The sequence below is a fragment of the Thamnophis elegans genome, chromosome 2 (genome assembly GCF_009769535.1).
Source record: "Thamnophis elegans isolate rThaEle1 chromosome 2, rThaEle1.pri, whole genome shotgun sequence".
Classification (NCBI taxonomy): domain Eukaryota; kingdom Metazoa; phylum Chordata; class Lepidosauria; order Squamata; family Colubridae; genus Thamnophis; species Thamnophis elegans.
This window is the reverse complement of record NC_045542.1, coordinates 120,227,874-120,244,220: the sequence shown is the minus strand read 5'-3', so window position 1 is coordinate 120,244,220 and position 16,347 is coordinate 120,227,874. Positions and strand designations below refer to the sequence as shown.

The following is a 16,347-nucleotide window of genomic DNA, read 5'->3' as shown; positions in this document are numbered from 1 at the left end:
TTATAATTTGTAAGTTAATCATTTTAGCTTAGCATTATATGCAAAGCAAGTCCAAGCCTTCCGCATAGCCTTGAAGAACTGGCTCGCCCGTCAGGCCTGGGGATAAGGATAGTTACCCCTCCCGAATGATGAATGTATGTTGCCTACCATTTTATTATATGTCTTCTATCTTGATGTTTGTGTTCCCCCCTTCCCAGTTTTATGTGAGCCGCCCTGAGTCCCCTCAGGGAAAAGGGCGGCCTACAAATTCTAATAAAACTCTAAAACTCTAAACTCAAGTAATGTCTGGACAAAATCAACAAAGTTACAAACTGTTGTACCAATTTAAAGCACCCATTTCTAAAGTGTTGCACTCTTGTTTTTTCTTGAAATTGGGCAGGTTTCAAATAAAATTTTTGTCAGAGTACCATTAGTACATTGAGTACCCAACCTTACTCTACATAATTTTTCAGTAAAAAAACAAATATATTAATTTGTCCATGGAGCAAGTTACGTGAACAGCAGAAAGTCTCTTCTCCCTCTGGATATATCTTTTGGTTTTGTCTTTTAAAATCAAAATTCTTCATGAAACCATCAGTAAATTTACAGAATTGGTTCAGGAAACAATTCTCAAGTCACAGGTAAAAAAATCCACCTGAGATCATAAATTATTTTATTTATTGAAAAAAAAAAGTTAAGCATGAGATAAGAATAAATCATAAAACTGAGATACAATAATGCTGAATATAGTAATATAAAAATAAACAGCATCACAGCAATACCAGTGTTGTGTAGGATACTTTGATCCACATATAATTCAAGGTGTTACAGATAAGGTAAGTTTACCTACGTGAGAATTCAAACAGGATAGTAAGAACATAAATGAAGTGAACTTCAAAAAGTTGCATGCAGTAAAACATGAAGTTATAGATAAGGAATAGATTAATATTACAACGATTTACCCATTCTCTTCAAAGCCTCATATGGTCCCCATTGAGTCCATATACCTATTTTTCTCCACGATATTGGGGCAGTTGCATATTTTAATTTGATTCCACTTGGTATGAAACCTGTCAATATTTAGATCAGGCCTGCACAGCATTTGACCAGCCAAACAGCTTCATGCCACATTCCAGCATTCTTTAAAAAGTCAATAAAATCACTGCCACTGTGATTTTAGAGACATGCTACCAAGCACCTGCAGGCCTCGCTGCACTTCTAATACTGTTACCAAAGAACTAATTGGCGCATCACAGATTCCTTTGAGTCATTGTGGCACAGTGGGTAGAATGCAGTATTGTGGGCCAGGGGTCGCCAATCCCTGGTCCGTGGCATGCCAACAAGCAAAGCCCCATCCGCAGGATGCAGGCAGCATGAAAAACCACACTCCCTGTGGTCTGTGGAAAAACCTTTCTCCACAGAATTGGTCGCTGGTGCCCAAAAGTTTGGGGGCAGCTGTTGTGGGCTAACTCTGCCCACAGTCAAGAGTTCAATCCTGATGGGCTCAAGGTTGATTCAACTTTCCATCCTTCCGAGGATCCAAACTATTCGGGGTGGGGATGGGGGGCAATATTGCTGACTCTAAACTGCCCAGAGATGCTGTAAAGCACTATTGCTATTTGTAGCCTGTACTTATTTTATTTTTATCAATCTGGTCTTTTCTACCAGCTGTGCAGGCCTGGTCTAAATATTTATGGATCTTAGTACCCCTGACCACGGTACCTGTTCCTGGGAGGTATAATTCAGAACTGCTTAGTTCCTTACCCTTGGATTGCATAATGAAAGTACCATACCTAAAACAACTACAGAATACACTGATGTTGCATTTTCTGTGCTGCAATATGAAGAGCAAAAATATTCATGGTGGTATTTTCTTCAAATATGATAAATGCGTTGAATGTATAAAGTTTCCAAATAAATGTGGGTACAAAGAAGGCGCCTCTTCCATGATGTCACTGCTGTTTTTTGGGTTGAACCTGAGATCTTGCAATCAGAATAGGAACCACAGCCAACAAAGCAGTCAATAGTGCCCAGAAGGGCCGATAGAAAAGCCAGCCCACTGAAATGGTCAGCAATGAGAGAGAAGTGGCTAAGCAAAAGGCAAATGCTTTCAAACCAATGTTAACCAGATCCCGGACAACTGGAAACCAATCCACTGCAATAACGAAAAATAAAAATCAATTTAATAAATAAATAAAAATCTCATTGGCAAGCTTATAAAAGCAAACTAAACCTGCTTTAAATCCAACCCAATGCCTACCAAATTCATTGAAATTTCATCTCTACAGACTATGGACCATTAAAGGAAGAAAAAACACACTTTTACCTAAATACGTACTTTGTTTTCATAGCTTATAGAAATACTTCTTTACTGTATCACAGTGATGAAATAATTAATTGCTTTCCGTCACATTCCTATGAGTTATCTCATCTAGATAATAGCCCTGGGGATTAGCACAGGGAGCCTGGCCCACAGAGGGAAAGAGGAGCTGCCCTATGGGCCTTCCCCACCGTTTTAGGGCAGCAAGGACTGTCCTATCTGGGCGCAGCCGAATTTGCTCAATTTAAGCAATTTAGACAATTTAGCATAGCCAATAACACAAATTAAAGCAAGGAATTGTAGAAAACTCACTAATAAAAACGTTTCCTGCCTAGAGAGCCAAATCAACAGTCCTAGGACCAGAAAGAATAAGAGAAAACTGGGAGCCAATGGGATAGCTGAAGGCTAAGAAGTTTTCTCTCAGTCTAACGGACCAATCAGGCTGTGATAAAACCCTGCCGTGACCCCTCCCTCTACATCACCGGAAAAGTATTTCTTTACTGTATCACAGTGATGAAATAATTAATTGCTTTCCGTCACATTCCTATGAGTTATCTCATCTAGATAATAAAGACTCTTTATCCCTTGGACTATTCATTTAACACAAGCATGAGAAAGGAAAACCTTTATTTCCTCAGTCAACATTTGAGCCCAGGAACAATATTCAGCTTCATAGTAATTATTACTATTCTTTATCATGTTAGATGACTATGTTTCTTAGACCTGTAGGTACTTCGGTACAATTTTTAATTAATGCTTTATTTATAAATCAAATTAGGGGGATAGTGGCAAAACTTACCCAGGGTATAAATAATTCTGGTCATAAGGCTGATGCCTAAAAACATAGACAACCATCCAGCTGCACGTAGGCCCCAGGTTTTCATGCTGTTACTCTCATGTTCTTTCTGAAATACTTCCTAAAAATATTTGATATTTAGTTAGCACTTCCAGTCAAATACTTGGTATTTTATCACCATCCAAATTATGCTCATTCTTTTGATCAGCAGGATACACGATGCAACTGGACACAATGCCACGGCTTCATCTAACATTACTGGCCAGAACCTATTCCTTGCCCCTCCATAATCTATCATATTCTAGGAGGAATGCTGGTTTCAAATTTATTTGAACAACCCTAGGCTACATTTGAAATTATTTTGACAAACTAATTTGATTAGTTGAAAACAAAAGAAATATTGTCAACTTTGTTGTCATCAGAGAATTTATGATGATTCTTCAACTGCAACTGAACTTCAGGTCAATATTTTTAAGACAGTATAAAATGGATGGAAGAATGAGGTACAGGCAAAATCAGTTTATGAGTAGGTAGAATTTTAAGAAAAACAGATTTTAGTTAAAACATACTAATTTTCCTCTTGTTCCGCCCTGCAAGCAATCCCTGATAAGCTCTGCAAGGCCCATGTGTCATTCTTGACATGTAAAACATTATATATTCATGCCTTTTCATTGTCTACAAGCATTACTTTTCTTTGGCAGAAACTGAAAACACTTTTTAATCCATCAAAAGTATCTATGCTACTAAATGAGAAAGTTTTGCGTTCATTTTTTTGAACTGGAGAAATGAAACACCTACACTACACTAAGAAAAGTTACCTTTATAGGAAGTTATCCCACACCGATCCACTTACTTAAACTCAAGTTTTGCCTACTAGGGTTGCCAATTTAAGTTAGCCATTTAGGTTTTCAGATAAGAGTCTCACCATCAAGAGCTATATTGGTCAGAAACTGAATCAGAGTTGTTTTATTTGCAATGAAGAGCTTTACCTTTGAGATGCAGAAGTGATAATTGAAGAGGGGGGGGGGGAGAATTGTTCTCCTTTATTTAAGCAAACAGGACATGTATAACTCTTCCCTACTATTCTCCCTCTACTGATTTGGAACCCTTACCTCAGCTGTGAGCTCTCCAGGATAGAGAATGTTTAAGACATCCCCAGATTTGGTTTGGTATGGAACCAAGTGATCGCCTTGCTGACGAGCAATTATGGTCACCTGAAAAGGAGCCAAAGTGAGAAATTGAAGAAATTTGCACAGCAACATTGGAGAGCTTTATCTAATTACATGAGAAGGTCTTGAGGAGATATGGAACATTTACCATATCTGGTAGAGTCATGCGCGAAAAGTCTTCACTCAAACCTGCATAGAAGAATGAAACACGAAGATCCCCGACCTGAAAAGAGGGGGAAAAACAACAATACAAAAGTGTTGGGACAACAAAAGATTCCCAATTGAAATTTTAGATCCAAGATTCGCAGATTATCTCAGCTCAGCTCAAGTAAAAAAGTGCAATTCTGAGTGACTGGGGCAGAGGGGAACAATTGTTTATTGTTTATTTTCCTCTTCCATTTCTTACTTCTGGACGTCGTGGATTCTCACTATGAAAGAAGTAATCCCCTGAGCGGATCACATCTGCGTGAGGGTCTTCCAATTTTGACAGGCTCATCTGCTTGAAATTATTAATCTTCTCAATGAGGCCTAAAAGTAGAAGTGGGAATAAGAAATCATTTTTGTTTGAGACTTATAGCCATTTCGGAAACTTCAATGAAGCCATGTTCTTTCAGAAGTAGGGGCCATAGCATAAAATGGGAATGGCCAGAGCTTGGAACAAATAGGGCCATCCTTCATGGTTTCATGCAAGAAATCTCCTCATTCTATTCCATCTAACAAACTTTCCAAGTTCTTCCTATGAAGAAAATGGGCACCAAGAAGGAATACGATAGCACTCCAAGCACCCAAATGAATGCCACATATAAGGTTAAGAACGTATTTCTAGCATCCGACAGCATCAGATGTGGACTAACTGCCTTAAATTACACAACGACAGATTCTTGATTAATGTAGTTCAATTGCAGAAACAACCACCCAGATATAGTGGATTTCCCTTCACTGAATGTGTTCTTGCACAGCCCTAAAAGTTCATTTGTCAGAGATGCTTGATCCCGGATTCCTGCACTGAGCAGAAATTCAACTCAACAGCTTAAAAATAGCTTTTAATTCTATGATTCCTTAACTCTCCTGTCTCACCATGCAAAATTAAAAGGGAAAAAGCAGGCATGGTGGTAGGGATCAGCATACCTGACCATAAAAACTTACAAGCAGACTTAGCTAACTTTTAGATAAGAATGCCAAATATCTTATGCCCAGAATAACTATATTATAGTACTTATTCCAAAGATCAATGAGATGTTTTGATACTGTCTCATTATCTGCTCCATAAAATTTAAACCATGGGAAACTGGAAAGCTATGATTTAAATTAAAATGTATTTAGTTACTCTTCCAAATGTTACAAAGTGGAGATGTTTTTCTCATTATCTGCCTTGTTAAATATATATTAGCATGCATATATCTAGACACATCTCAGATACAAGCTTCATACCTCTGGAAAGGAAGAACTTGCCAACTTGAACATCAGAAGCAACAGCAGTGAAAGATTCAACAGCCATGGCACTGCACAGACAAAAAGAATAATCAGATGAATTTAACATGGTGGAAACAAAGTCACAAAAGAATTAGCAAATCTTCTAGTTATCAACCACCACAAAGATATACTCCAGTGTTTCCAAACACAACAACTAGCATAAAAGTATACACACCCATCCAGAAAACCGTGTGTGTGTGTGTGTGTGTGTGTGTGTGTGTTATATTTGTGCTGATAAATAAAGGGAGACTAGTATAGATCTATTTCGAGCTATTTAGCTCTCATCAGCTAGCCATACCCTTACTGGGATTCGAGCCTGTGCTATATTACATCTTAGGCAAACGTCTTAGCCATTAAGCCACAAGTTCTCCTCCTTATCAGCTGAAGCCAGGGAAGAAGGTATATATTTAGTGTCACAATCCCTGGCAAGCCCCAACCATAGGAGGAAGCCAACAGCCTCCATTGTCCGCCAATCGGCTCGTCACAAGAGTCCATCATGACAGAAACCCAATATTTTTACTGTTGCCTTTGTTACACATTTTGTGTTATATTTGTGCTGATAAATAAATAAAGGGAGACTAGCATAGATCTATACCTTCTTCCCTGGCTTCAGCTGATAAGGAGGAGAACTTGTGGCTTAATGGCTAAGACGTTAGCCTAAGATGTAATATAGCACAGGTTCAAATCCCAGTAAGGGTATGGCTAGCTGATGAGAGCTAAATAGCTTGAAATAGATCTATACTAGTCTCCCTTTATTTATTTATCAAATAAATATAACACAAAATGTGTAACAAAGGCAACAGTAAAAATATTGGGTTTCTGTCATGATGGACTCTTGTGACGAGCCGATTGGCGGATAATGGAGGCTGTTGTCTTCCTCCTATGGTTGGGGCTTGCCAGGGGTTGTGACACTAAATATGTATGTATGTATGTATGTATGTATGTATGTATGTATGTATGTATGTATATACATACGTATATATAAATAAATGGTCTTCTGGAAGTTATATATATATATATAACATTTGTTATCCTGCTACTTTGTTTAACTTCCAGAATACAATCTTGTGAATCAGTTAGAAATCTTACTCAGATTCTTAATTTTAAATCCTAAGAATAGTATTGGAAGAGCCACAGTATAGAATACTACCCTGTTTTCCTGAAAATAAGCCCTCCCCTGAAAATAACCCCCCCAATATTGCAACGCAGCAGCCATGAGGTGACCACTCTCACCACCTCCTGCACCTCAAAAATAATAAGACCTCCCCGAAAATAAGCCAAAGAGCTTATTTTGGGGGAGGGTCAAAAGAAAATAAGACCCTGTCTTATTTTCGGGAAAACACAGTATCACGTTTACCTAGGGTTTTTATGTCCAATTTCTCGATCAAAATTTCTGCTATTCACAACCTCTGATTTCCATTCTGTATCTAAAAAGGGTGTACAGAAATAAGAATATTAAAAATATTATCCTGATTTCTTGAAAACATTCCAGGAGTCACAGATCATGGATATTTCCCACTGTCCCTATAATTTTTCATTCTCTTATATGGGAATGGGTACTGGTGAACATTACAGGCAGAATTCTTCTCTAAGCACATGCTAATTATGTTTTTTCCCCTTAAAATCTACTATTTATGAAAAGACACAAATACAAGACAAATGCTGTTTTGAGATTTATTAACAGAAGCATAGACCAGATAATCAACAATAATATTCCCACTCTATATTTCCCAATATTGACTCTGGTTCTGGACACCACGTTTAAAAAGAACAATACAAAGTAGAGAGAAGATGTGGAAGGGATTGGAAACTGAGTCTGGTGAGGAACAATTAAAGGGACTAAGTAAATCTAGCCTGCGGAAGAGAAGACTGAGAAAAAGTAAAATAGCATATATCTTCTACAGGAAGGCAGCATCTCTTCCATACACCATCATCTTCTGAGGTTATTCTAACATTCCTTTATACTTGAAGATTTTGAAATAGAGATAACCACTGTTTGAAGCAGGTCCTTCCCAAAGGAAAAGCTTGGGTTGGATGACTATCAAGCCACCTTTCAGCTCTACGATCTTATAAAATCCAATGAAAACTTCCTCTCTGTGGTCTGCAAGCACTGAAGTTCAGCTAACCTCATCTTAAGATAAAACGACAGTAAAGTGGATGCAACATCCTGGCTAAAAAGGAAAATATATGTTTGTTTCCTTAAGCACTTTGCAATCAACTAAAAATATTAACTGCTTATTTCATTTTGAGAATGCAAATGCAATAAAAAAGAATCCAAATGCAATAAAAATAAAAATGTTCTAAGTTCATGCCATACTGTGGTGTCCATAACCAGAGTCAATATTAGGAAATAAAAAGTGGTAATATTATTTTTCATGATCTGGATTCTATACTTCTGTTATAGATAAAATTGGTAACTTTTTCTCTTTCAGTGGTTCTCCCTTGTAACAGCTACATGACAGTAGAAATTCAACAGACAACTTTCACCATCATTTTTGTAGCTGCAAGGACAGCTGTTCCCTAGCTGGAGAAGAGGTGCCTGATATTAAAGCCATACCCAGTGACTGTTTTATGAGACAAAATTTTCTACTAGCAAACTTACTGTAAGAATATCTTGTTTCTTTCTTTACTTCACCATCTTCTTCATATTCTCTACAGGGGGGTGGGGGAAGCATCATCAGTTGAACATAAAGTACTGAAAAGTCCATCAGGTTTTACACAATTTTACTATAAATAATAATTTTAGTTAAAATGAGCCAAACTTTTAACATTCATGTGAATGCCCTCATATAGTGCCGCCCTCCCAATTACTCTTATTTTAAAATTTTGTAGAGCTTTAGTAATGAAAAGAGCTTTAGTTTAATTAAAAGAAGGACTAGGGAAAACATGGTAGCAGTGTTCCACTATCTCAGGGGTTGCCACAAAGAAGAGGGAGTCAAACTACTCTCCAAGACACCTGAGGGTAGAACAAGAAGCAATGGGTGTAAATTAATCAAGGAGAGAAGCAACTTAGAACTGAGGAGAAATTTCCTGACAGTTAGAACAATTAATCAGTGGAACAGCTTGCCTCCAGAAGTTGTGAATGCCCCAACACTGGAAGTCTTTAAGAAGATGTTGGATAGCCATTTGTCTGAAATGATATAGGGTTTCCTGCCTAGGCAGGGGGTTGGACTAGAAAACCTCCAAGGTTCCTTCCAACTCTGCTATTGTATTGTATTATTGTATTATTAAAACATTTCCAAGGCATTTCCAATGTATCAACTTTTGGAATTTCATATCTCACTGTTCACTAAAAAAACATAGACCGCTTTTCCAGAGAAGGAACTTTATAATTAATTCACTATTTGATGTTTTTTGCTTACCCCTCTATGTTTTTGTATCTTCCTACAGCACAATCTCTCTCTTGTCTAAAGCTTAAATAATAATACTTTCCAAATAAGAGAACTAATCCAAATTCATGGGGAAATACTGGGGTTTGAGATTAATGAAATTAGATAAAGAAGATTTATCTAAAAGACAAATTAAATTTATCCTGCCTTTTTTCCTTCCAGGATTTGCTAGTTCAAACCTTCACTGCAAATTTCCCTCCTCTATATAGGCTATCAACTAAATATACCTATTCTTGTTAGGCCTGAGAAATTTGAAGGAGAGCCAAAAGTCTAAGTTTCATGCTTCATGCTACTTTGCTGTAGTGCAGTTTGGCATCACACATCCAAGTTGACATGTGGAGGCTGCTGTAGGCATGACAACTGTTGGGTTGTTTTCCTATCACTTCTCATCTGCTCATTCTTTCCAGCCTAGAAGCCAGCTAGAAACAAATGACTCATAGTTCTACATCCATTCACTCTTTATAGCTTTGAATCACTATTGTAGTTGGTATAGGTTGGGAAAAAATAGATACCAGGAGGCTAGATCAAACCATCATTATATTCCACACAGATAGAAAGGAAAGGGCACTTAGTAAAAATAAGAACAAATATGCCGATATTTATCTTAATCCTAAACTGGATTATATAAAATTCAAAAATTCAAACAAACTTGTTCCACTGCCACCATCACTAGAAACAAGCACACAGTTTAAGGCAGAGAAAACATGAATACTGTAAGTATCTTACTTGGAATCTTCGTATTCAACCCACTGATACATCTCCACCTGACGTTTGAGCTTGACTGCCCGGATAGAAAGCCCATAGCTGGGATCATACAGAGGCTAGCAAATGCAAATAAACATCAGTTGGTAAGAGAACTATTATCTTACTTCTGACTTCCTTAGATGTTCAGCAAGGCAGGAGGGGAGGGGGGAATACCATTTATTTTTTCCCACAAGTCATTTAACCTAGCAGGGCAGAGAATTGCTTGATTATGTTTTTGTTTTTGATTCCTAGCAACCATATTATAGACAGATGACAATCTAGCTTTAACCTGCTCTTTTGCATGTCCCAATGTTGTGCTCACCTCCACTGTGAGTCATCTTTTTCTTGGTCTAGCATTGCCTTTTCCAGTGTTGTATTAATTGCCATCTATCTCTGGCATCTTTTTATATTGCTACTGTCCATTATAGGCATCATTTTGCTTTAGCTCAGCACCTGGGATGATCTTTGCAGATTGGGTGGCCTTGCTTAATATATATTTATATATTTATATATTTATATATTTATATATTTATATATTTATATATTATATATTTATATATTTATATATTTATATATTTATATATTTATATATTTATATATTTATATATTTATATATTTATATATTTATATATTTATATATTTATATATTTATATATTTATATATTTATATATTTATATATTTATATATATGTTTTTTTTATTTGTGCTGATAAATAAATGAAATAATTTATTTATCAGCACAAATAAAAAAAACCACAAATATAACAAAGGCAACAGTAGAAAAATATTGGGTTTCTGTCGTGATGGACTCTTGTGACGAGCCGAAGGACAGATGATGGAAGCAGTTAGCTTCTTCCCATAATTGGGGCTTACCAGGGGTTGTAAAAATCTAATATATATATATATTAGATTTTTACAACCCCTGGTAAGCCCCAATTATGGGAAGAAGCTAACTGCTTCCATCATCTGTCCTTCGGCTCGTCACAAGAGACCATCCAGGCGGAAACCCAGTATTTTTACTGTTGCCTTTTTGTTACATTTTGTTGTATTCGTGCTGATAAATAAATAAAGGGAGACTAGTATAGATCTATTTCAAGCTATTTAGCTCTCATCAGCTAGCCATACCCAAGTTTGGGAATCGAACCTGTGCTCCATTGCCTCCCAGGCAGGGAGTTAACCATTTGAGCTACAGAGAACGACTCCTTATCAGCCAGCCAGGGTGGGAGGTATATACTTAAAGTCACAACCCCTGGTATGCCCAAGTATGGGAGGAAGGTCACACTTCCACTCTCTGTCATTAGGCTCGTCACAAGAGACCATACAGACAGAAACCCAATATTTTTTACTGTTGCCTATATATATATATTTACTGTTGCCTATATATATATATATATATATATATATATATATATATATATATATATATATATATATATATATATATATATATGAAGTACACTCCCAACATCCTTTGCTTATCCCACCAAGAAAAAACACAAACCCCCAACAACACAATGAGTCAGCACAGCAAGGCTTGGGGATTGGGGAGGAAGGTGAGGGGGGGGGGGGAGACAGAAAAAGCAATGCATTTTTTAAAAAAAAAACTTTAATGTAAAAAAATGAAACAAGGTTTGGACTAAGGAAATTTACCTTTGATGTTCTAAGGGTACCAGAGAAGTGCACAAGTTTCTTGTCATTCTCAGGGGATATAATCTGGATGTTGTCAAGCGGGACAACTAGAGAAAGCCCCTCAGCCAAAGAGGAGGCTGTTTTCAAAGCTCGCCCCTAGGAATGATGAAATGAGAAATAAAGTGGTTCAAGTAGATCCTTAAAGCAAGGGCTCGTCCCTGCAGCATCATGCTGAAATCGCCACACAGAACAGGAATTTTCTTTTAATGAAAATTCATTTACACAAGAAAAAAAAATTAAGTACTTGGGATGCTGGAATTCAAGAAGATCAACCATTTCTTCTTTAAATAATCTAATCCATTAATAATATCTAGGAAGACAGGAAGATAGCAGACAGGCTTTATGCACTGTTTGTGCAAAACAGTTTACAAAACCTGTTTTGTAACTGTTTGGCAAAAAGAATTATGGAATTAAAATTCTGAGTTTGATGCTAAATATAAAAATGCAAAGCATCCTGTATATTCAGGATTGTAGAGTTTTCCTTGAAACTGCATTAAAAAGGCTAGAACTATTCATCCCAAAGATGCTTTTTCAAAAGGCACCTGGGTTTCTTTGTTTTTCCTTGAAGACGTTTTGCTTCTTATCCAAGAAGCTTCTTCAGTTCTCAATGATTCTCAGAACTGGACTTTCTGTTGTTTTTCCTTGAAGATGTTTCATTTCTCATTCAAGAAGCTTCTTCAGTTCTGAGAATCATTGAGAACTGAAGAAGCTTCTTGGATAAGAAGCAAAACGTCTTCAAGGAAAAACAAAGAAACACAGGTGCCTTTTGAAAAAGCACTTTGGGACAACCATGACCTGGATGACTGAGAGTCACCATAGTCAGAACTATTCATTGGTTCATTCGTAAAACAGCATACTGTAGGCATTTTGAAAGACAAGTGTTTCAAGGTTCAAGGTTCATTTTATTTATATGCTGCTCTATTCCTGGCGGGACTCAGGGCGGTGCACAAACCCAAAGGAGGGGAAGGGAAACACAAGAACTACAACAAAAAGTACAGGGAATTTAAAACAACCAACAGCCACACGATTCGAGAGGGGAAGGGAACTCATCGATCCCAGGACTGCCGACACAGCCAGGTTTTAATGGCTTTTTGGAAGGCCTGGAGAGAGGTGAGGGTCCGAATCTCTGCGCGGAGCTTGTTCCAAAGGGCCGGAGCCGCCACAGAGAAGGCCCTCCCCCGGGTAGTAGCCAGATGGCATTGGCCAGTAGACGGAACCCGGAGGAGGCCTAATCTGTGTGATCTAATGGGTCTTTGGGAGGTAATTGGCAGCAGGCGGTCTCTCAAGTACCCAGATCCAATACCATGAAGGGCTTTATAAGTTTCAAACTTCAAACAGCTGAAATCTGACATTTTGACCCATTATCTCTCACCTCGTTGGTAAAAAGAATGTAGAAAGACAGGGCAAAGGTGGCGAGGCCAACAAGCATCCCTCCAGAAGTCTCACTCAGGCGCTCCAGAAACCCAGGCTGGTGCTCAGTTGTGACCTTCACGTGTTCATTCTTTCCACCCATTTCAGAGACCGTCTGAAAAGAACAAAAAGGAAGAGTTATTGAACAGACATCTGCTACCACCTATTGTTATAACTCATATACATGTAGTGCTGGACTTACGACCATTTGTTTAGTAACTGTTTGAAGTTACGATGGCACTGAAAAAAGTGACTTATGACCAGTATTCACACTTACGACCATTGCAGCATCCACACAACCACATGCTCAAAATCTGGGCACTTAGCAATGGGCAGGTATTTATGACGGTTGCACTGACCTGGGGTCATGTAATCACCATTCGTAACCTTTCTAGATGGTTTTTGACAAGCAAAGTTATTAGGAAAGCTGGATTTGCTTAATGACTCGCTTAACAACTGCAGCAATTCTCTTCACAACTATGACAAAAAAAGGTCGCAACATGGAGCAAAACGTACTTCACAATTGCCTTGCTTAGCAATGGAAATTTTGGGCTCAGTTGTGGCGTAAGTCAAGGACTACTGTAGAAATTGGCAGGGTACAAGAAATTCTCTAACTAGGAAATCCACTAATAATGAAAAATATAGCTTCACTTACTGGGCTTATTAGTGGCACTAAGGAGGCAATGGTGATTTCTCAAGGACAAGAGCTAGGGGACAGAACATATGGTACATATTCGGATTTCACCTGATGAGCAAAAATATGACAGCATCAACTGGGACCTATTTTGGAGGGCAGAAACTCAGCCATAGTTTCTATTTGATTATCCTTCTATCCACAGATGGGAAAAGACTAACCTCTCTAACTATTTCCTTGGAGATACTCTTTCAATCCAATCCTCCTTCTGCAGCATCACAATTCTGCAACAGCAGAAGAGGAGCAGGACAATATGATAGCACTAATTAGCTTCATCTATGTCACTGATTTAACTGTAAAACCGAATAAACACCATTTCAGAGGCCTTCCAAGTCTCTGTAGCATCTTTGGAAAACATGTCCAAAACTAGTCTATTCTGTTGCTGATTTTTTGTAGTGTAATCTCAAAATGCTGTATGACACACAACCCAAAGTTATGTTTGTCTACCTCTGATTTAGCACATTGTATGAATCTTTCCATTAATATTTCTTGCTATTATTTAGTTGTGCTAAGATTTCTTCAATAAACCATGAAAAAAACACAAATTCAGCTAACCCAAGAGCCAGATGCCATATGCTTTCACATACCATCTCAAACCAAAAGTGAATAAATTGCATATGCTTATTGTAATACATGACTTTTCAGTATAAAGCCATATTTATGGCAGCTTCTTCTCTAAATTAGTAGAATACAGGTTTACATAGTACATTTAAAATTTGCATAAATGAATCAATACAAAGACTATACTAATAAATATGTATATTACATATAAATAAATAATAAGGCATGCTGAGGTCTATGGGATCACAAAGACTCAGACACGACTTAGCAACAAAAGCACAACAAAAGCAATAACAAATTTCCTATCATCCAATTTAAAGATACTTGTAGATGTGTCTGTGCTATAATATTTTGTAATAGTTGCTTAGAGCAATATGTATGGAACAAAGATACGTAATTTTTCAGAGAGCAACATGAAAGTAATCTGTGCACAGAAAGTCTGTACAAACTTTAGATTCCATTCAGAAGAGGCTTTTCAGAACTTTCAGAAGTGGAATGCAACATCTACCTACAACTCTTTGAAAAAAAAATGCACATTTGTTCCCAAGAATCTCTTGGTTGCCATGAAAGCCTCTTTATAGCAGTCCCAGAATGCTTGTAAAAGACATAGGTGTTTTAAAGAGTCATAGTACTCAGGTGTTGCTCCCATGCTTTCTGAAGCCCCTCTTCCAAGATTAATCAGAAGTAATGGTGTTATTGTAGTGATCCATGTATAAATCCTATGTCAAGGTTTCCCAAACTTGGCAACTTTAAGACTTCTAGACTTCAACTGTTCAACTGTTGAAGTCTGCAAGTCTTGAAGTTGCCAAGTTTGAAGACCTCTGTCCTACGCCATGGCTAATAAAACAGGATCAAGGCTAAATATCAAAACACAAAAAGAAGAAACAAGTGCAGTCTTCTGAAGGAAGCATATTTTTCTTTTTCTTTCTTTTATTCTCAAATTATGTGCCTTCTGAACTAAATCAGCTAGAAATAAAATTATATTAGTTCTTTATTAGCCAGTTCCTTACTAGCACAAAAACTTTTTAATAGCTTAATGAGAAAACTGCTGCAGATTCTTGATAGTTATTATACTAATCATCACTTTTAACATACTCAGACATGACTTTTTTAGAAAAATAATTTTATGCATGTCTTCTTAGAAATAAGTCTCATTCAGTTCAAGAAGTTACTTTCAGTTAAATGCAGTAATACAACGCTGTAATACAACTGCTGTCCACATAGTCTCAATCATTTGTTTACATCCGCAAAGGGGTGGACATTGTATGGTGAGCAAAGTGGAAGGCGAGACACTTCAAAACTTAAGGTAGTAGAGACATCTAAACCCAATCGGAAAAGTTTGTGCCAGAATGCAAACATCAGAATGCATTAGGACTATTTTAAACACTGCAAGTGACAACACTCCAGAACAATTTATAAGACAACGCCCTTTTCCATGGGAATTTATGGGCAGATTGGAAGCAGCATGAAATCAAGCAGAAAATCTTGCATGCAAGCTCATTCTATCAAATCATGCAGTGGGCAACTACCTTATCTTTTATGCAGAATTTGGTCCGAAGGGTAAACTATTCACGTCTCATGCTTGCCAACCAAAAAATAGCGAGATCTATCACCACCCCTTGGATAAAGCAAACGTGTTTCTCCTAAAAATAAAAATAAAACCTTGCCTGACAAATCAGCTAGCTACCGAGTTTCATTCCTCTGAAATCAGGTGCGGTGGATTGCAGACTTGGCTATCAAAACTCATGAAGAGGTTACCTATTTCTTACTGGTGGTATACATTTTAGTATTTCTATGTTGCAGAATAGCTCGACTCCCTCTTCTTTCCATTGCCGCTGCCCATTGCAAAGTATCTCCAAACTTTTTTTTCTTAATTAAAAAAAGGTAGAAAAAAGCCCATACTTACATATATTGGTGTGCTTTTAGCTTTTTAAATACCGTAAATGCACTAACTCCCCGAGCTATTCTTAAAAGTGGAAGGAAGAGATCTGATGCCCGAAGGAGATGTAACGCCCAAAGAGGAGAAGCGGATCTCTCTCTTTTTCTAGCACTCGCGGCAAACTCCGCCCTCCTTCAGACCTGGGATGGCCCGTGCGCACGCGCGTGCGTATAGAGGAGAAAGG

General features: G+C 37.6%; 1 protein-coding gene across 1 annotated transcript; it reads right to left on the bottom strand.

Annotated features, from left to right (window-relative positions):
* Positions 1-1,633: 1,633 nt before the first annotated feature.
* TMEM43 (transmembrane protein 43) lies at positions 1,634-16,302 on the bottom strand. Its single transcript, XM_032212197.1, has 12 exons — positions 16,131-16,302; positions 12,932-13,084; positions 11,521-11,655; positions 9,853-9,947; positions 8,340-8,389; positions 7,095-7,164; positions 5,696-5,766; positions 4,671-4,792; positions 4,413-4,487; positions 4,208-4,309; positions 3,099-3,216; positions 1,634-2,134 (listed from the first exon to the last, which is right to left on the bottom strand). The coding sequence occupies exons 2-12, from the start codon at positions 13,070-13,072 to the stop codon at positions 1,932-1,934; spliced, it is 1,182 nt and encodes a 393-aa protein (XP_032068088.1). The 5' UTR covers positions 13,073-13,084; positions 16,131-16,302; the 3' UTR covers positions 1,634-1,931.
* Between the last annotated feature and the right edge of the window lie 45 nt (positions 16,303-16,347).